Here is a 19,303-nt window from a genome sequence, read left to right on the forward strand (position 1 = left end):
ACGCAAGTATAACACAATGCGTTAGGCAATTGCAGGCTACTGAGCGATGGTTGCGTTCACTGTGTCAGCCGCACAGTTTAATGCTGCGCATACTCCGATCTTGCATGATCTGTCTACGATCTTGCAGAATCATATTACTTGCTTTCTGATCGTTTTGTCGTGTTTTGCTGTCCGCAGCTCATAGTCCAGTGGCTAGCGTTGCTGCCCCTGGAGCAAGGCGCCCTGGGTTCGATTCTCGGTCTAGTAGAGGATTTCCCCCCCCCCTCCCCCCCCCCCTCCCCCCCGGGGACAAGGTGTTTGTGTTGTCTTCATCATCTCATCATCATTCATGAAAATGGCGAGACTGGGGAGTGAAAAGATTGGGAATTTAACCGTGCGCTGATAACCACGCCTTTGATGGCCTACAAATCAAAATCACCATCATCATTATCATTGTGGGATGCTAATTTACGGCCGACCGGAACAGTAGTCAACATTAGCCGATGTCCGTCCGTGTTTGCAACGGTTATACCAGCCGTATGCCTTGTCTTAATTAAACATGAACTCCAAAAGCTATATTTAATATCTGTTGCGCCTCTGCAGCCGTTCTCCTACGTTTAAGCAAAACTATACTCTAACATGCTGCTCTTTCAGGACAGCCATTGGAAAACCGCAAATACGCGCTACAACTACCAACCCACTCAGTTCGCAGCCACCTGCCACACCAATTCAGGAAGGGTGTATGAGGAGACACCTAGCGGTATTTCAGTGTACTCGTAAACAATTGCGCACGAAATTCTAATTTCGGGAACTTTTGGATGCCATCCAGCTGTTGAAAACAAAAAGTAAACAACTGCTTTTCCCTGATTTAATTAAGATATACTGAAACAATATTGATAAGTTCAATTATTATTTCTAAATTAATTTTTCAATCCTATATGGTCACACCTGGATATCGTCGCAGAAAGCCAGAAGCGCTGCCGAAGTATTGCCACGACAGGGAGGGATCGATCTCGTAGTTGTTTACGAACAGCGGATCGAGGTGTTCCGACCACCTGATCGCGTTCATAACCTCAGCGTCTGAAACAGAAAACATTGTGAAATAAAATAACGTGCTATGAAGACTAGTCGCTGGAGGAAAGGGTTTTGTTGGATTGGAGAAGAGGTATATACTTAATTTTTAATGTTCTTATTTCATAAATGTACCTAGAAATAATAAGACAGAGGCGATTTGGAATAAGATGAGTGAGAGAGAGAAGTCACCTGACAGCAATACTGCAACTAGACTGGCGTACTGATCGCAGAATGCTTGCCAGTCACAGCCAAGGGACTAATGACGAGGCAGCCGAGTGGTGGGAAACATGAGAAAGACGTGTCTTCATTAAGAAGTGCCAAGGAAGGAAAACGATTTACTTTTGCAAGCAGCGTTCCACATAACTTACAGTAAATGTACATATATATTTATTTACACACATTTAGTTCATGGCATAAAGAAATTTGAAATATCTGTGTTTTTCCTCTCTCCAACGTAGCACCATGTATCGATATCTAAGTATAAAATTCATTTTACCATCTACGATAATGAAGGCCAAAGATTCGCATTGCTTTCTATGCATTCTTTTTCACAGTAATGTGGCGTACTAAATGTTATTACGAAAGAAGAAATAATACACTGCATATTTTTCCAAGTACCTTCTCGAAATTGATTTCTGCACCAAGGAGAATAAAAACAATAAGGAAATTTGAAAAGTCTCCCCTATATCTTGTGTGTATTATTAATGCAAAAGCATTTTATTTTCCCAGAACTATATTCACAGAGGACCAACAGACTAATACATTATTCCAGTATTCCCTGTCCCAAGTTAGAGATAACACGGTTTATAGTTATTTAATTGATATGGGACAACAAAGGTAAAGAAAGAATCAAAAGGAACCATAGCAATAAAAAGGCAAAAAAGAAGAAAAATACGAAAAGAGATACTCTGTATTTCCTGTTAAGCAGTGAATATATTCATAACATCATGCAAACCAGATGGAGAGCGACACTATCAATACACGAATGTTATATAATAGCAGCTTGTCTGTGATCCGAGACGCCATTTTCAACCAAATAAAGATGGCTTACCCTAGTAACCACCAACAAAGACGGAGATACGGGCATATTTCCTTTTTAATATACACTACTGGCCATTAAAATTTCTACACCACAAAGATGACGTGCTACAGAAGCGAAATTTAACCGACAGGAAGAAGATGCTTTGATATGCAAATGATTAGCTTTTCGGAGCATTCACACAAGGTTGGCGCCGGTGGCGACACCTACAACGTGCTGACATGAGGAAAGTTTCCAACCAGTTTCTCATACACAAACAGTAGTTGACCGGCGTTGCCTGGTGAAACGTTGTTGTGATGCCTCGTGTAAGGAGGAGAAATGCGTACCATCACGTTGCCGACTTTGATAAAGGTCGGATTGTAGCCTATCGCGGTTTATCGTATCGCAACATTGCTGCTCGCGTTGGTCGAGATCCAATGACTGTTTGCAGAATATGGAATCGGTGGGTTCAGGAGGGTAATAAGGGACGCCGTGCTGGTTCCCACCGGCCTTGTATCACTAGCAGCCGAGATGACAGGCATCTTATCCGCATGGCTGTAACGGATCGTGCAGCCACGTCTCGATCCCTGAGTCAACAGATGGGGACGTTTGCAAGGCAACAACCATCTACACGAACAGTTCGACGACGTTTGTAGCAGCATGGACTACCAGCTCGGAGACTATGGCTGTGGTAACCCTTGACGCTGCGTCACAGACAGTAGCGCCTGCAATGGTGTACTCAACAACGAACCTGGGTGCACGAATGGCAAAACGTCATTTTTTCGGATGAATCCAGGCTCTGTTTACAGCATCATGATGGTCGCATCCGTGTTTGGCGACATCGCGGTGAACGCACATTGGAAGCGTGTATTCGTCATCGCCATACCGGCGTATCATCTGGCGTGAGGGTATGGGGTGCCATTGGTTACACGTCTCGGTCACCTCTTGTTCGCATTGACGGCACTTTGAACAGTTGACGTTCAATTTCAGATGTGTTACGACCCGTGGCTCTACCCTTCATTCGAACCCTGCGAAACCCTACATTTCAGCAGGATAATGCACGACAACGTGTTGCAGGTCCTGTACGGGCCTTTCTGGATACAGAAAATGTTCGACTGCTGCCCTGGCCACCACATTCTCCAGATCACTCACCAACTGAAAACGTCTGGTCAATGGTGGCCGAGGAACTGGCTCGTCACAATACGCCAGTCGCTACTCTTGATGAACTGTGTGGTATCGTATTGAAGCTGCATTGGCAGCTATACCTGCACATGCCATCCAAGCTCTGTTTGACTCAATGCGCGGGCGTATCAAGGCCGTTATTACGGCCAGAGGCGGTTGTTCTGGGTACTGATTTCTCGGGATCTATGCACCCAAATTGCGTGAGAATGTCAGTTCTAGTATAATATATTTGTCCAATGAATACCCGTTTATCATCTGCATTTCTTCTTGGCGTAGCAATTTCAATGGCCAGTAGTGTAATTTGTGAACCCGCCGCTGTGGACGAGCGCTTCTAGGCGCTTCAGTCCGGAACCACGTTGCTGCTACAGTCGCAGGTTCGAATCTTGCCTCGGGCATGGATGTGTGTGATGTCGTTAGGCTAGTTAGGTCTAAGTAGTTCTAAGTCTAGGGTACTTATGACTTCAGTTGTTAAGTCCCATAGTACTTGGAGCCATATGAATACTTTGTGCTGATACGGATCAAATTTTTTTACTCTCCCGTTACAACTGCTTTTGGGTTTAATGCTGTTTATGAGACGAATTTCTCATTTTTAGGGTTCTGTTCCTCTATGTATAAAATCTGAACCATTATAGGACAATTTTGTTATCCGTCTGCCTGTCTGTCCGACTGTAAAAACCATTTATCCCAGGAACGGGTTGATGTATCAAGTTGAAATTCATGTCACATACTAAGGTGTTGTAATAAATGTTGGCTTCTACGTCAATGCAGTTATAAGATACTGCTGATGCTCTTCACGAGTATGCAACCGGGTTTCATCGTCCTGATGACATGATATTTCGACGCTCCAACTGGCGGCCACCTTCAGGTGAGATTGGAGATTCTCTTTTTTTTCCCCTATTGTCATTTTCACACCTGATACAGATGATACAGGTAGGCCAGCATCGGCATACTACGCCGCTCTTCGGCCACATATAGGAGTAATGATACAAAAGGAGACAATCGAAAAACAGACATGGTAGATATACAAACGTAGACATACAAGATGAAAACACATGGAGCCGTTCAGAAACGTGGACACGCACAGAGATGACAGAGTCGACACACGCGAATGATGGAGCACAAAAGATGAAAGAGTGGAACACGAACACGACGGCACACACAAACACTAGGCGATGATCTCGGGTGCGCGAAAGTTCACTATATGTGTACGAGTCCGGGACCTGCCAAAAAGGGGAAAAGGTGGGGGAAGAGGGAGAGGGGAGTGTGTAGATGCCAGTGGCAGAGGAGATGGGAGGGGGAGGAAAGAAGGTAGGGGGTAGGGGAAGCCTGGGGGGAGGAGGGGGGAGGAAGGGAGGAGGGAGAGAGGGTGCCCTTGGTAAAAAACACAGGGTGTGGTAGAGGAGGATCAAAGTTGGTAGGAGGGGTAGATGGAGGGGATGAGGACATCATCAGGGAGGGGGAGTTGGTGGAAGCCACCTTGGGGGAGGGTATGGAGATTGGAGAGATGGAGAGCAGGTGGAATGTCGGAATGCAGGCGCGGCAGGACAGGTGCTCAACGCGGCGGCTCATTTATACACCGTGAACAGCCGAGCGTGAGAAGCGAAAGAGCTGCCCTCTGGAAGGCGAATAACTGCAGCACTGCAGGAGGTAGAAGCTAAGAAAAGCGATGATTCGCAAATTAAGGTGCTGCCGATCGAAAACCGGACTGTTGTGGTTTTATATATGATAAAACAGGATTCCATATTTTCCTGAACTAAAATGTTTATCGCTATTAATAATCTCATAGGATAATCGTATTTCGACGGATGCCTTGAGTACAATCCCAGAAACGGGAAACCGGAGCAATAATTTGCGTCTCCTTAAACATATATTATGCTCTTCATTGAGACATCGTTCAGCGGCGGCAGATTTTTCAGGCTGGAGCAAACGTGTGTGACGTTGATGTTCCATAAATCGGTCATGAATCGTACGAACAGACTGTCCAGTATAAGCCTTGCCGCAAATACAGGGAATTTTATATACTCCAGGCTTCCTCATTCACTAGCCATCTTTAACAGATTCAAGAAGGGCTTTAGTTTTGGCTAAAGGCAAAACGACACTTTTAATACGTATCTTCTGAGAATTCTTGAAATTTTCGAAGAAATGCTCCCCGCAGAGAGTAAAAAAGGAAACTGGTTTACAAGTGTCCATTGTTGCTCTATATGGTGGCCCAAATTGAAAATCAATTTGATGACCCATTTTGCCTGAAAACAATGTGAAGATAATCCTGCTTCAAATTATCAGAATCCGAAGTAGCATTACCTTTCTTGACCAGTGTGCATAAAAAACTCTCAAGCGTTAATGCGGTGGACGACAATTAGTAGCATGTAGGTAATAGTACATATGCGTATGTTTATGGTATACGCTGTGTCCCACAGTCCCACTTTCTTTTTTGCGTACGAAAATATCCAGAAAAGTAATTTTCTATCTTTTTCAATTTCCATCGAAAATTTGATGTAGTTAAAATGAGCTAAAAACCGATGCAGAGCTTCCATTTCATCTGACCAAACGATAAAAACATCATCCACATGTCTTAAAAACTTGTGGGCTTCGGAGAAAAGTCCTGAGTGCGGTGCCTTCAAGATCTTCGATGAAAAGATTGGTGACAATAGGGGAAAGAGGACTCCCCATAGGCACACCGTCCGTTTGTTCAAAAAATGTATCATTAAAAAAATATGTTGATATCCACACATGGCGACACAACTCAGTAGTTTTATCATCCAAAATCTGACCAATTAACAACCAGGACTCCTTCAAAGGTACGTGAGAAAAAGAGTGGAACAACATGGTAGTTAACTAGGTCTGATGTTCCAAGGCACAGAGACTTCAAGCGTTGAGTAAAATCAGTCGAGATGGATATATGACGTTCACATTTCCCCACGTGAGGGCTAAGAACAGTAGCAAGTTATTTGGCCAAATTATGTAAGTAGGAGTGTCCAAATTGCAGACGACTGGAGGAAGGGGAATTCTAGGTTTTTGAACCTTGGGTAAACCATACAACTGGGACTCCCGGCTGGGCGATGAAATCAGGCTGCGTAACCGTGAAGGACATCACGCCGCAAAAATCTACATAATCAAAAGATACGGTTGTTTGTGTCACATAGTTTGCTACTTATAAACTCACTCATCAAAACCTTTAGAGTACTTCCCGTTGGCCTAGAATCATGAAATTTGGCAAGAAGCAAGGATTCACAGTAGAAGCAAACGAAAAAAATCGTGAAAAGTGTTAATCTGTAGCTATATCACACGAAAAAAATTTCTTTTGTCATTTGTTATCCTATTTCAAAGTAACAATTAAAAACTGAAATAATCCCGAACGTGTTGGAATTCATGGGAGCTGTATCCCCCAGTATCAATGTCGCCAACGGGGAAAAATCGTCGAGATTGTAGACTCCCAGGATAACAAACTGTCTATATACATAACTGAATTTTTGTGGAACCCTCAGAGCGCGGGTCCTCATCGCACCTGGCCTTTTTTTCTTTTTTCAAACGAATGCATACTAATCTTCAACATCTCGTCAACGTCAACACCATTAGAGAGAAAATATAGCAACTTGAGGGAGGGGAAGGGACTATGTTGTTGTTGAAGAAACAACCCTTGTCTCAGCTGCTTACTTGTTGCCGTAGTCTTTAGTCCAAAGATTGGTTTGATGCAGCTCTCCATTCTAGTCTAGCCTCTGCAAGCCTCGTAATCTCCGAGTAACCACTACAACCTACGTCCATTTGAAGCTGCTTACTGTATTCAAGCCTTGGTCGTCTCCCTTTGCAATTTTCATCATACCCTCTCCTCCCTCCCCCCCCCCCCTGCTGCTAGTTAGGGGGGGGGGGGAGTAGAGTGGCCCCAATTGGGCAATTGGGTGGCGAAGAGGGACGCCAAGTGGAAATATTTTATCGAAGAATATCAGTTTCGGAATTTGACTTGTGACCAAGTGGTCAGAGAATCATGGCTACAGACTATTACTAGTCTAACCAGTAATTCCCTGCCATCGATTCTTTAAGGAATCCAACTCCCATGTATAAAGCAGCATGTTTTAAATTTTGTTGTAAATCGATATGTGCTCTCATTATCAAACACTGGATGAACACAGTCTGGGTAATTTACGCTACTCCATTTTAAGTAAAGCTAGTTTTTCACCTATCTCAATATTTATTATGTACCTTCTGAAATATGTATCTTACAATGATATAATTTTGCAGATGTATTCAGCGGTATACGTGGATACAGCCTACAAAATGTGTTGCGAATAGAATTAGTTGCAAAGAAGTGGTTAAGTAAAACGCCATCCCTCATGTTAAAGTTCTACTGCCTGAAAAATTCTATGAGCCGTGTAAGCGAGAAAAAATTCATAAAGTCTGAAACTATATACAAAGTTTGTGGCACGTGTTCTTCTCAAATAATGGATGAATATAATTTGGGTATTTGCATGCGGACAAATACGCTGCCTCAGTACACAGTATCTAACTCCTTAATGAGTACATTATTATAGTATTTTAAATTTTTAAATTCTGTCAGTAATCACACGAAATGCTGGAAATCAAATTTGTATTGTCGCTGAAACCAGTTGGATAGACAACCTGCAACTGGGTCTGTGCACCGTTTTAGCCGCTGAGTAATAACAGACTCTGAGTCAACGGGTTACAGACAAGAATATGAAGGCCTGTTGCGTATTTGTGTATCTGTTTATGTAGGTAACAGCGTAAAGTCGAGAACTTGTTAAACATGTGGAATGTTGTCACTGAGTGTATAATTCCTTATGAACTTTCTTTATTTTCGGTTGTGATAAACAGTGTAAAGGACGATAATTACAATAGCATGGAATTACAGCTAAAGTATTTCAACGGAACAAAAATAAAAGAGTAATTTAAAAATCCTTATCAACGATAATTACCAACATAAATTCATCGACTTTATATCGCTGTCACCGTCATCTTTGTGCCAGGGTGAGAATTTATCACATTAACCAGCCGCCAGAGTGGCCTCCAGGTAGTCAGATGCAAAACTCCATTCCAGCAACATTGACAGCAGCAGCTAAGTACGGAGGCTAACCATGGATTTTTTTTTAGCAGAGACTTGCTGTTTTCAGAGACATACCACACAGTCGGCTTACTCAGTCGCTGCTAGAAATACTATTATTCTTCGTGTTTTGGAGTTACCTTTTATGAACGTCCAGGAACTTAATATTGCAAGAAACTAATATGAAGCACTTCACTTACTGTGCACTCATGATTATACCTTAAACAAGGTTTTGTCTGTAATGAGACAATGACTTTCTGTAGTCACCGGACGTTACATGGAATCCCCATTGAGCAGTCTTTGTCTGGACTGACAATCCGATGAATATTACGAGGAACACGCGTGTAATAAGGAAAGGCTGGAACCAGCAACAAACTCTATGGCTCGTTCGGTAGAGAAGTAAATACAGTCTTCAGTCTTGATTGCTTTTGCTTACACACGCCCTTTAACTTTAAGCGTTTCGGCCCATGCCTTTATGACCATGTAAACGCTCTTGCTGTCTTATACACTGCAATAATAAAATCACATTTATACTTTATAACCACTAGTTAAAAAAAGATGCAATCATGTTTCAAATAATTATGCACTTATACAACACAAATTTTAGAACTGACTGACGTGCGGAAGTACTGTATTTTTTAACGTTTATAAATGCCGAGTAGTGACACCTACTTTCTTGAATGGAACGCTGTAATTTTTCTGCAGAAAGAGCCCTAGAAGAGTACTGCAGCGACATAATATTGTGGAATTAGATCAAATAGTAACAAGATAACAATGGCGCAAACTATTGTCCCGCCATCAGAAGAATAGGACCTACAAAGCTCTCCCCTGCTACACCAAATGTAAGCACTTAATTAAGGTACGCTTATTATAAGAACTTTCAGCACTGTAGCGCGTCAGCAATCGTAAGTACCAAAATAATTGTGAATAATCCGCCTGGATTTCACAAACTACCTGGTGTTTACCTAGGTTTCAGCGTGGATAACCACGCCTTCTTCAGAACAAATGTTCGGTGGAGAGCCTATGACCATCGTACGTTGGCTGGGGCGAGGCACCACACACAGGGTTAAGATAACTAATATTATTGACTTGGTACATATGTACCGTGTATTTGTAAAAATAATTTTATGGGGTCTTGCCGCTGTAGGTGTTGATTTTAGCCTTTGACTATGCCTATTTAGGCAAGCCGTTTTATATTTGTTCTGAAGAAGGCGTGGTTACCCACGCTGAAACCTAGGTAAACATCAGGTAGTTTGTGCAATCGAGGCGGATTTTTCATAATTATTTCGGTTATTATGTTTATTATTGCAGCTGTCTTATCAAGAGCTCAAAATAAACCTTGAGCAACGAAGGAGACTGCAAAACTATTCCGGTCAGACAATATTGCGCGTTGAACTTCGTCTGGACTTATTGCATTGTAGACACCATGTTTTATACAAATTCATCTCTTCGTGAGCCGACGGCGTTTCGTTATAGAACTCTTTTTTTAGTTTTTTTTCCACAGACAAAAGCCCAGATGCTTAAAGTCTGTTGAGAATGAATGTCACTTTGGGTTTCGTGAACGATCGATTCATCGATTTCCAAAAGTTCTGTGAGAAAGTCTGTAATTGTCTGCGCGGAATGAGCGAGATATCCATCATGTTGCTCTCTCTCTATGTCCCGCCAGATGGGTTCCAATAATGACGGCAGCATAGATGTTAGGAACTGTAGATACTTCTGGCACTTTGGGGTTCCATCGATAAAACGGGGAGCAATAATGCGATCCTTCAAAAGCTCGCACCACAAGTTGAAAGACCAAGGTCAAGGTTTTAACTCTTCTCTAAGTCTTCGTCGATTCTCATATGACCAGTGCTGCACTTTGCGAAGGTTGATTTACCCTTGGATTGTAAGCGATGTTTCACCCCTAAAAAAAAAATCTTGCATACTATCGCAAGGTCTCGTGGACACCATTCGAAGAGCTGTAACTGATTTCGAAAGTCACCAGCGATGAAACTATTGATGCAGTGAAATGTGGAAAGGAATGTATTATTAGCAGGATACTACTTTTGATTCCGCTCGTACATTCAAGGTGCTTCATAATGACATAAGGATTGCATGTTACCACTGCTAAAATGTTAGTTTCGTCTCGCTTGACATAAGGATTGCATGTTACCACTGCTAAAATGTTAGTTTCGTCTCGCTTATCAGTTGCTATTCTTTCCGTCGGTGTATTTTATTTTTTACACTTTCGGCCTATTAAATTTTTTTATGGTGTTTTAAACGACAGTCTCACTGCTGCTTTAACAGTTTGGCGACATTCGTCACTTTTTCGACTCTGTACACATTGTGAAAATTTGAACAGCTACACAAGCAAACTGCCCGATAGCTAAAACAGCAGAACGCAGACTGATGGGATTCAGCTACAAAGGTGAACACACGAGCCTCTCGTGAATTATGCGTTTGCCTACATTGCGTACAATATAGCAGGCGTTCTGACGATGTCTTCTCCTGACCTCAGGAAAGTGGTTTATCAGCCACTACTGACATTGTGACGTGGCCCCTCTGGCGGCATATGTACTGATCGTATTATTAACTGGTAACCTACATAAATTAGTATGTTATGAGCCCCCAGTAGACTAGCGATGGGTTGACCGCCAGCTCCCAAATACTGATCGCTATGAGTCGGCACCATTCGTAACACTTCGTGTCGACTGTTCTCTGTTTCAGACCGCTGCCAGCCTCAGCGACACCAAAGTTGTCACAGAGCAGTTACCAAACCAAGTGTTGTTGTGTTGTGCATGTGAGCGGACAATTAAAAAAATAAATTTGTGGTAAGGCCATACGGGACCAAACTGTTGAGGTCATCGGTCCCTATGCCTACACACCACTTAATCTAATTTAAACTAACTTACGTTATGGACAACACACACACGCATGCCCGAGGGAGGACTCGAACCTGCGACGAGGGAGCCGCACGGACCGTGACAAACCGCCTCAGCCCGCATGGCTACCCCACGCGGCGAACGTACGACTAACTAATAAATAAAAGTAACTGCACTTACATTTTGATTCATTATTTAAAATGAGACACGATTACAAATGTTTACAAATAGTTTTGAATGTCATTTTTCTTCTAGTCATTGCGTTGTATTACAACGGCCCTAATTTAATTTCATATTCCTTGCTACAAATCTGCACCGCGTTTGAAGACGACAGTCTCTGTAACCTGCATTCACGAATCCGTGTTACGTTCGTGTCAAAATTTATACTATAATAGCTGATGGGTACGAGTCACACACGAGCCTGAGTTGTCAGTACTGGAAGACAAATAATAAAACATTCGCCACCCCCCCCCCCCCCCCCCCCTTCACCCTCACAACTTCTAATCCCGCAGTGGCCGCCGCACAGCTTACCCATTTGCCCCTGAGGCCAGCGGCAACTTTACTTAGCTCACGGTAGAATTCACCAACGTCGATTAAATTTAAGCACGTTTTAAAATACTGTTGTCTCTGTAAGTATTTTTGTTTGTTGCTGAGCAGGAAAACTACACTCTTAAGAAGATCTTAAAGTTAATTGACGTTTTCAGATTCGGATGTAAGTTACGAGATAAAATACAGCTAGAAACCCCGGGCCGCACTAACACTTGTTTCGGGCAGCATTTGACGACCACCGTGTTAAGTCGTAGAATTTCTCTTCGAAGCTTCTTCCCTATGCCACGGAATAAAGTATTCAGTATGATAAAAAAATCGTTGTCGTAATTCGCCACTTACATGCACACTTCTGAAATTCGTTGTGTTGACCGCCACAACTTAACGAAAAATCGCAAACCAAGAACGAATGAAGTTATAATGAAATCTAGACCTTTCGCTGCTTACAGGCGATGATAAATATCAACGGGGACAGCTGAAAAATGTGTGCCCCAACTAGGACTCACATAGATAAGGCTTACCGGCCAATGATTTTTTTTAAGTGCAGACGCACAAACATCGATGAAACTTATGGGAATCTGTAGATTGACTGCCATTCGTTAACAGCATTCCAGCGCGTATTCCAACAGGATAACGCACTCCCACGTACGTCTGTTGCAGCCCAACATGCTCTACAGAGTGTCGACATGTTGCCTTGTCCTGCTCGATCACCAGATCTGTCTCCAAGCGAGCACGTATCGAACATCATTGGACGACAATTTCAGCCACATCCACAACAAATATTAAAGAGTCCCTGTACTGACCAGCCACGTGCAACAGGCGTGGAACCATTCCACAAACTGACATCCGGCACATATACAACACAATGCAGGCACGTTTGCATGTCTGCATTCGGCATGCTGGTGGTTACACTGGTTATTAATGTATCAGCATTTCACATTTGCAATGGCTTATCTCGCGCTTGCAGAGAACAACAAGCAGCAGTCAATTGAAAACGAGACTGATGGAAAAAAGTAAGTAGACTGTTTATTATTTCTAAAGTGATCGTCATAACTGTTAATACATTTACCCCCTCGTGAAAAAAGTCGATATATAACTTCATGGAAAAATGCAGGCTGTTGCCTATGAAACCATCACTACACCCTGGTGTTCACCTCTTCGTCCGGAACAAATCGACGGCCAGTAATGAGCTTCTTCAGGGTTCCAAAAATATGGTAATAGCATGGGGAGAGATCGGGACTCTGGAGGGTGGGTAAGGGTCCCCAGCGAAAATTCTGTAGCGTAGCCGAAACAACCCTGGAGCCCTGAAGAAACACATTCGTGGCTGTCGATTTGCTTTGGACGAATTGGTGCACACCTGGGTACATGCATGGTTCTGTAAGCAATCGCAAACATTTTTCTGTGGAGGCACAGACCTTCTTGTCTCACAGTGGGATACATTTGACAGTTATGGATACTAACTTTGAAATAATGAAAATTTTTCTTACGTTTTTTCACATGTTTCATTTTCCTTTGGCTGCCGCTTATAATACTGCGGAACCAAAAAATTGCACAGCTTTATCTGAAGAACAAATAGCCAAGTGCAGATAAGACTCGCGCACTGAAGACTCGGTACAAACTTCGTTATGTATGTGTGTAGTTCATCCATCCTGGGAATCGAGAATCTCGAAGATTTTTGCCCGTTATGGATACCGATACTGGCAAAATATTGGTCCCGGGAATTCCAACAACGTGTCAGACATGCTACAGTAGTTTCTCAGACTAAGCTGGACATCCAAAGGACTTCAGTATATGTGTCGAGAGAGAAGATTTAATAAAATACTTTTATTTACTTACTAAACCATGACTACAACATACGTTTTATATTTGTATGCTATAATGTTCGTCCACTATGCTTCTCACGGATGCTGAATGTTCAGAGGCCGAAAAATATTTTTTACGTGACATAATTACAATTCGACAAGTTTCATATTTTTATATTTCACTTGCCTCTTGCCAAATTTCAGGATTCTAGGAAACGGGAAGCACCCTAGAGGTTTTGCTGAGTTAGTTTTTGAGTATCAAAATATGTGACATAAATGTCCATATCTTTCCATTGCATTGACTTGGAAGCTTACAATTTTTACACTGCCAAGTGACATAAATCTGAATTTAATACGCCAAACTGTTCCAGAGAAAAAGGTTTTTATCAGACGGACAGACAAACAGATAGACGGATAAAAGTGACAAAAATAGTTTTGCTTGTTATGTAATGACTAATTAACAATTTTCGGATTTTTTCCTTTACCTTTACTACGAAACACCCTTTACTGCGAAACACTGTTTCTTGCCAAATTTCATGATTACACGGCAATGGCAAGCACCCTGTAGGTTTTTATGAGTGAGTTTTCGGGTATCAAAACATATGACATAAATGGCCGTATGTTTTAACTGGAGTGACTTAGGCGCTTAAAATTCTTACAAGTAGAAGGGAACATAGATCTTCATACGTGACATCAATTTGAACTCGGTACGTCCATCCGTTCCTGAGAAAAATATTTAACAGACAGACAGACAACAAATCGATCCTATAAGGGTTCTATTTTTACAGGTTGAGACACGGAACCCTAAAAAAGAATTTGATAGTTGCATCCTGGTGGTTGATAAGGTTGCGATAACAGGCTGATTTTTTATAGTGACCAATCGTTAAAGTGAGTGTAGATTACCAACATATTTAGTACGTCAAAAAGTACGAGCAATCTTCAAAAAATAAGTTACACATCAACTGAGCTATCCACGTACAACGCACGACCCGTGAGTAAGGTGGGAGATACTACAATAAAGCTACGAGTGGGCGTCGTGAGTCGTGTCTACATAGCTGAGTCGGTGCACCAAATCTATGTCAGCACGGTAGTTCAGCATGTTCGGCGTCTGTAATGAAATAACTGAGTGAAGTTCTCATTGATAGAATTTGAAGGATATCATGCGTCATTAGCACAAAACCAGAGACAACAAACTGCAAAGAAACACATCAAAAGATGAACGACAAAAAAAAGGAGGTGGAGCACTTAACCGCGAAAATCAAAGGTCCCAGATTCGAGTCTCGACCTGGCACATAGTTGTAATCTGCCAGGAGGTATCAAATCAGCGCACAATCCGCTCCATAGTGGAAATTCATTCTGGAAAGTTATACATTACTATGACAGGCTAAGTAACTTTTATTGAATGTTGCACTAAACTTCAAAGTAACACAGATACATGACACTATTTTGGAACATAGAAACCAAGTCTCTGCAAACATCGGTCGGAACGTTCTAACAGTCGTTCATTTCCTCGCCGGAAGACATATTCGCTCCTTCGTCACGGAGCTATAGAGAGTCCCTGTGTTAACGTCCTCATCGTTGGAATTGTCCTGCCCTTTCCCGCGCCCTCCACCCCCCCCCCCCCCCTCCCCGGAAACATGGAAATCACGTGGTGCCAGATCTATCTGAAATAATTTGAAACAATTGATTAGCATCATCCACGTCTATACATCCTTGGTTAAATTGCTCGTACCATTTCATTACGGTTGATCACGGCGCTGCATTTAATCCATATACCGTCAGAATTTCACTGTGTATCTGTGTGCAGTTCAGATTTTTTGTGGCCGAGGGGTTCTAGGCGCTTCAGTCCGGAACCACGCTGCTGCTACGGTCGCAGCTTCGAATCCTGCCTCGGGCGCGAATGCATTTTTAAGTAGTTCTAAGTCTAGGGGACTGATGACCTTAGATGTTAAGTTCCATAGTGCTCAGAGCCATTCGAACCATCAGATGGTTTCAAACTTCCGGGCTAAGAGGCCGTGATCCAATAGTAGAAATACTTCTCCCTGACGTTTCGTTGCCAGCTGCGGGCAACATCATCTGAGGATTTAGGCACAGATTAAAAATACTACAAACGCTTCTCTTAGCAAATGGTTCAAATGGCTCTGAGCACTATGGGACTTAACTTCTAAGGTCATCAGTCCCCTAGAACTTAGAACTACTTAAACCTAACTAACCTAAGGACAGCACACACATCCATGCCCGAGGCAGGATTCGAACCTGCATAGATAGGCATTTAAAGCAGCTTGCATTTTGTGGAAGAGCCCTTACAAACTGTGCTTCAACTCTGGTGGTGGAAGCAATAATTTTTGTGGTCGACGAACGGTTCATGCAAGAATTTTTAGTGCCAAACACAAATGTCTCCGATTTAGTTGCACTTTTGGACACCAACGCTTTAACTTTGCCTGGATACCACACTCACAGCTCATTTTGTGTACCCAGCTTCTTTTCCTAATCAAATTCCTATCAACAAAAATAAAATAAACTTTCTTCCCTTATGAAAAAAGTGTATCTGACGGGAAAAAATATGAGCAGTTTTGAAATCAACATAAGAGCTATTAAAGAACACATATTCATTTGGAATCGTCTGATATCATCCAGGCTGGTGTTGTATAGTTCATGGCTTCAGTAACAATGCATGTAACTCGTAGGAAAGCCGTATTGTTACTTAATGGTTCTTTGCGACGTGGGACCAAGTACGACTACGTAGAAACTGTAATGTATGTCAGTAAGATTAGCAAAGAATTTTTGTCCGAATTTTCATTAACAAATATGTAGTGGGAAACGGAGTGTCAAACTGATCAGCGTGAGTTCTCGTTTTGCAGTAAAATATTTAACTCCTTGAAAGTGATCAGGATAAATAAATAACGCGGGAAATTTGAGGGAAAACTAAAATATTTTACGAATATCTACTGTTAGCTAGTGTTAAAAAGTTAATCTGTTTGAGGCTTAGTTTTTTCTATCTTTTTTTCACATAAAAAGTTACACTCGTATAGAAATTGTAGTATTCTTTATTTCATGTTGGAAAAGTAAAATAAATACCGAATTGCATCATAAACTGAAACTTCTGTTTTCTCTTGCACTACATATTCTTAAGAATAATAGAAAACATGATATTTGTTCGCACTTTCAGCTGTGTAAGGGAATGACGGTAACGAACATTTATGCCGAACCGGGTCTCGTACCCGGATTTCCCGCTTTACGCGAGCGGTTGCCTTACCCCTTTTTACTTTTTTACGATTATTTACGTCTCTTGACTTTTTCATGCTTGACGCACGAAAGTATAGCTGCTACATAAATTAAGCACACAAAAAAGTTAGGAACAGACGTTAATCTCACGGCACATCTGACGTTAGATGACGAATAGCTTTCTTGTCGCTAGGGCGCTTATGTGTCTTCTACTAGCAGACGGTAACAAAGGTTACGTACAAACCGAGTTGACACTCGGCGCGGTGGCTGATGGGATACACCGTGCACGAGTGTTATAAAGTAGCGTGTCGACACGCGCACCATCTACCCCCCGAAGTTGTAAACGCGGCAACCCGTAACTAATTGTGAGACGGCAAACAGCCATCTCTACCTATCTTACCAAACGGCTCATTCAGTTCGTGGTTCATGGCTCATGGTCCGAGTTGTAGTTTGACTGCGTAACAGCTTCCAGGTACAACAAGAATTTGTTGTTCAGTATTTCATATTATTACTGACCGAATTTAAATATTTAAAACGCTATTCCTTAAGAGGTACGATCATTTCTAAAAGCTTAAATACACTATAGACGCGTTTTACAGTTAGAAACTGTGTAAATGTCTTGAGGTAGAGTGACTTACCGCACGCAAAAAGACAGACTATAAAATCTGTCCAGTATTTGAGAACTTCAAACAAACTTTATACATAATTTCAAACCTTCTCAAAACATTTTCTCACTGAGACCCCCGCCCTCCACAAAATGTGAAATTGAAAAGAATACCACTCGTAATATTTTCTCTGTTCATGGATAAAATATCGGCCGGCCGGTGTGGCCGTGCGGTTAAAGGCGCTTCAGTCTGGAACCGCGTGACCGCTACGGTCGCAGGTTCGAATCCTGCCTCGGGCATGGATGTGTGTGATGTCCTTAGGTTAGTTAGGTTTAATTAGTTCTAAGTTCTAGGCGACTGATGACCTCAGAAGTTAAGTCGCATAGTGCTCAGAGCCATTGATAAAATATTCCCATTAGCAGCGTGGTTTGAGGCGAAATGTCACGGAATGCGCGGCACTTTTGTTCCTTTAGGAATTCACACACATTTGAACATTTTTTTGAATGACGTTTTAATCTATTACTTTTGTACTATTTACTCTTTTCGGAACAAATTGTGCGGACAGAATCCACGAATATTATTGAATGTACCTGCAAAATTACATTACTGTCTAATACATAGTTCAGGAAATCTGACGTAGTAAGCGCTGAGAGACGTGAAAAAAACTAGCTCTTTCGCTTAAAGCAGATAGCGACCTACCCATACTGTGGTTTGATAGCGAGAATACTTAGCGATTTCTAACTAACTTTGAACATAATTTCACACTTTTTAAAACTTTTTCTTGCTTTAGTGGTTTACGTCAAATATCAAATACATTAATTCATTTGTAAAGTAATCAGACGTTTGAAGTTGTTTTACACATGGGAGTCTGATTGTTTAAGGAATCGATGGTTTACTGGCAGTTGGTAAGAACAGATACAGCGAAACTGGAGGGAAGGAAATTACAAACTAAACCCTTTGTTTGAGACACACACGTTGTATTCTCGGTGAAATAACATCTTACAAAACGAATATATTGTTCTGGTCGATGTAACTACTTTTCTGAATTTGGGTGTTTTACAATTTATTTTTAACTTACATCAAATTTTTATTGTTTCTACTCAGGTTTGATTTTTACCTGTTGACAATGACATGTTTGCTGGAAACAGTAGTTTTAATAGTAATTAAAATGACTACAACTTCAAGAAAATTTTCAGTGGTGGTGTGGCGGGCACAAAGCTCGGAGGGATGGAAACAAATCTCACTCTGTTGCATTAGGAGAACTGCTGGCTGGGAGTAATGGCGCACTCCTGTAATCCAAGCTACTGGGAGGCCGTTGTGTGGGCGAGAAATGCAGATCCACTGCATAGTCGGCCGTTATGCGAACTCAGGCACAACCGCAGTGATCCCACTGTCCTCTATATCGCTTTGGAAGAGCGAGGAATTTCGTCCTAACAGTGAGTGAACGACGCTCCTCGCAAAACCAAGGTCGACAGAGACTAGTACAGGTGCCACTCCACCACACAACAATTTTTTTTATAATTTTTCTTTCATTTGTGACATATTAGTTGTATTATCTACCATTATTCACTTGATTCAGCATCAGATTCCCGCTGAACTATATCATCACAACACTACATCGAAAGGCTCGAGCAGGTTGTTAGCTGCTTTACTGCTTCAACACAGAGACGAATGGAAGAAACACAGACAGAGCACTGCATGCCACAGTTCGGTTACAGAAAAAAAATGTAATTAAAACTAGATACTGGAGGAGATTTGCTCGTATCTATATCTGTCCTTTCATTATTGTTTAGATGTGAAGAATAACCAACCAGCGAACTTTAAACTTAATTTCAAATGATTTTCAACTTTTTCTCACTTTGATGCTTAACGTAAAATATCTAATACAGTAACTGATTTGTAAAGTAATTAGACTTTTGAAGCTCTTTTATACATGGGAGTTTGACTAGGGAATCATT

General features: G+C 41.8%; 1 protein-coding gene across 1 annotated transcript in view; it reads right to left on the minus strand.

Annotated features, from left to right (window-relative positions):
- Window positions 1–19,303, minus strand: part of LOC124613049 (voltage-dependent calcium channel subunit alpha-2/delta-3) — a 622,965-nt gene that overhangs the window by 363,313 nt on the left and 240,349 nt on the right. Inside the window, exon 4 of the mRNA XM_047141624.1 lies at window positions 928–1,059. Coding sequence (XP_046997580.1) covers window positions 928–1,059 — 132 coding nt within the window. The remainder of the gene's footprint in view (window positions 1–927; window positions 1,060–19,303) is intronic.

Source organism: Schistocerca americana, chromosome 4 (assembly GCF_021461395.2).
Source record: "Schistocerca americana isolate TAMUIC-IGC-003095 chromosome 4, iqSchAmer2.1, whole genome shotgun sequence".
Classification (NCBI taxonomy): Eukaryota; Metazoa; Arthropoda; class Insecta; order Orthoptera; family Acrididae; genus Schistocerca; species Schistocerca americana.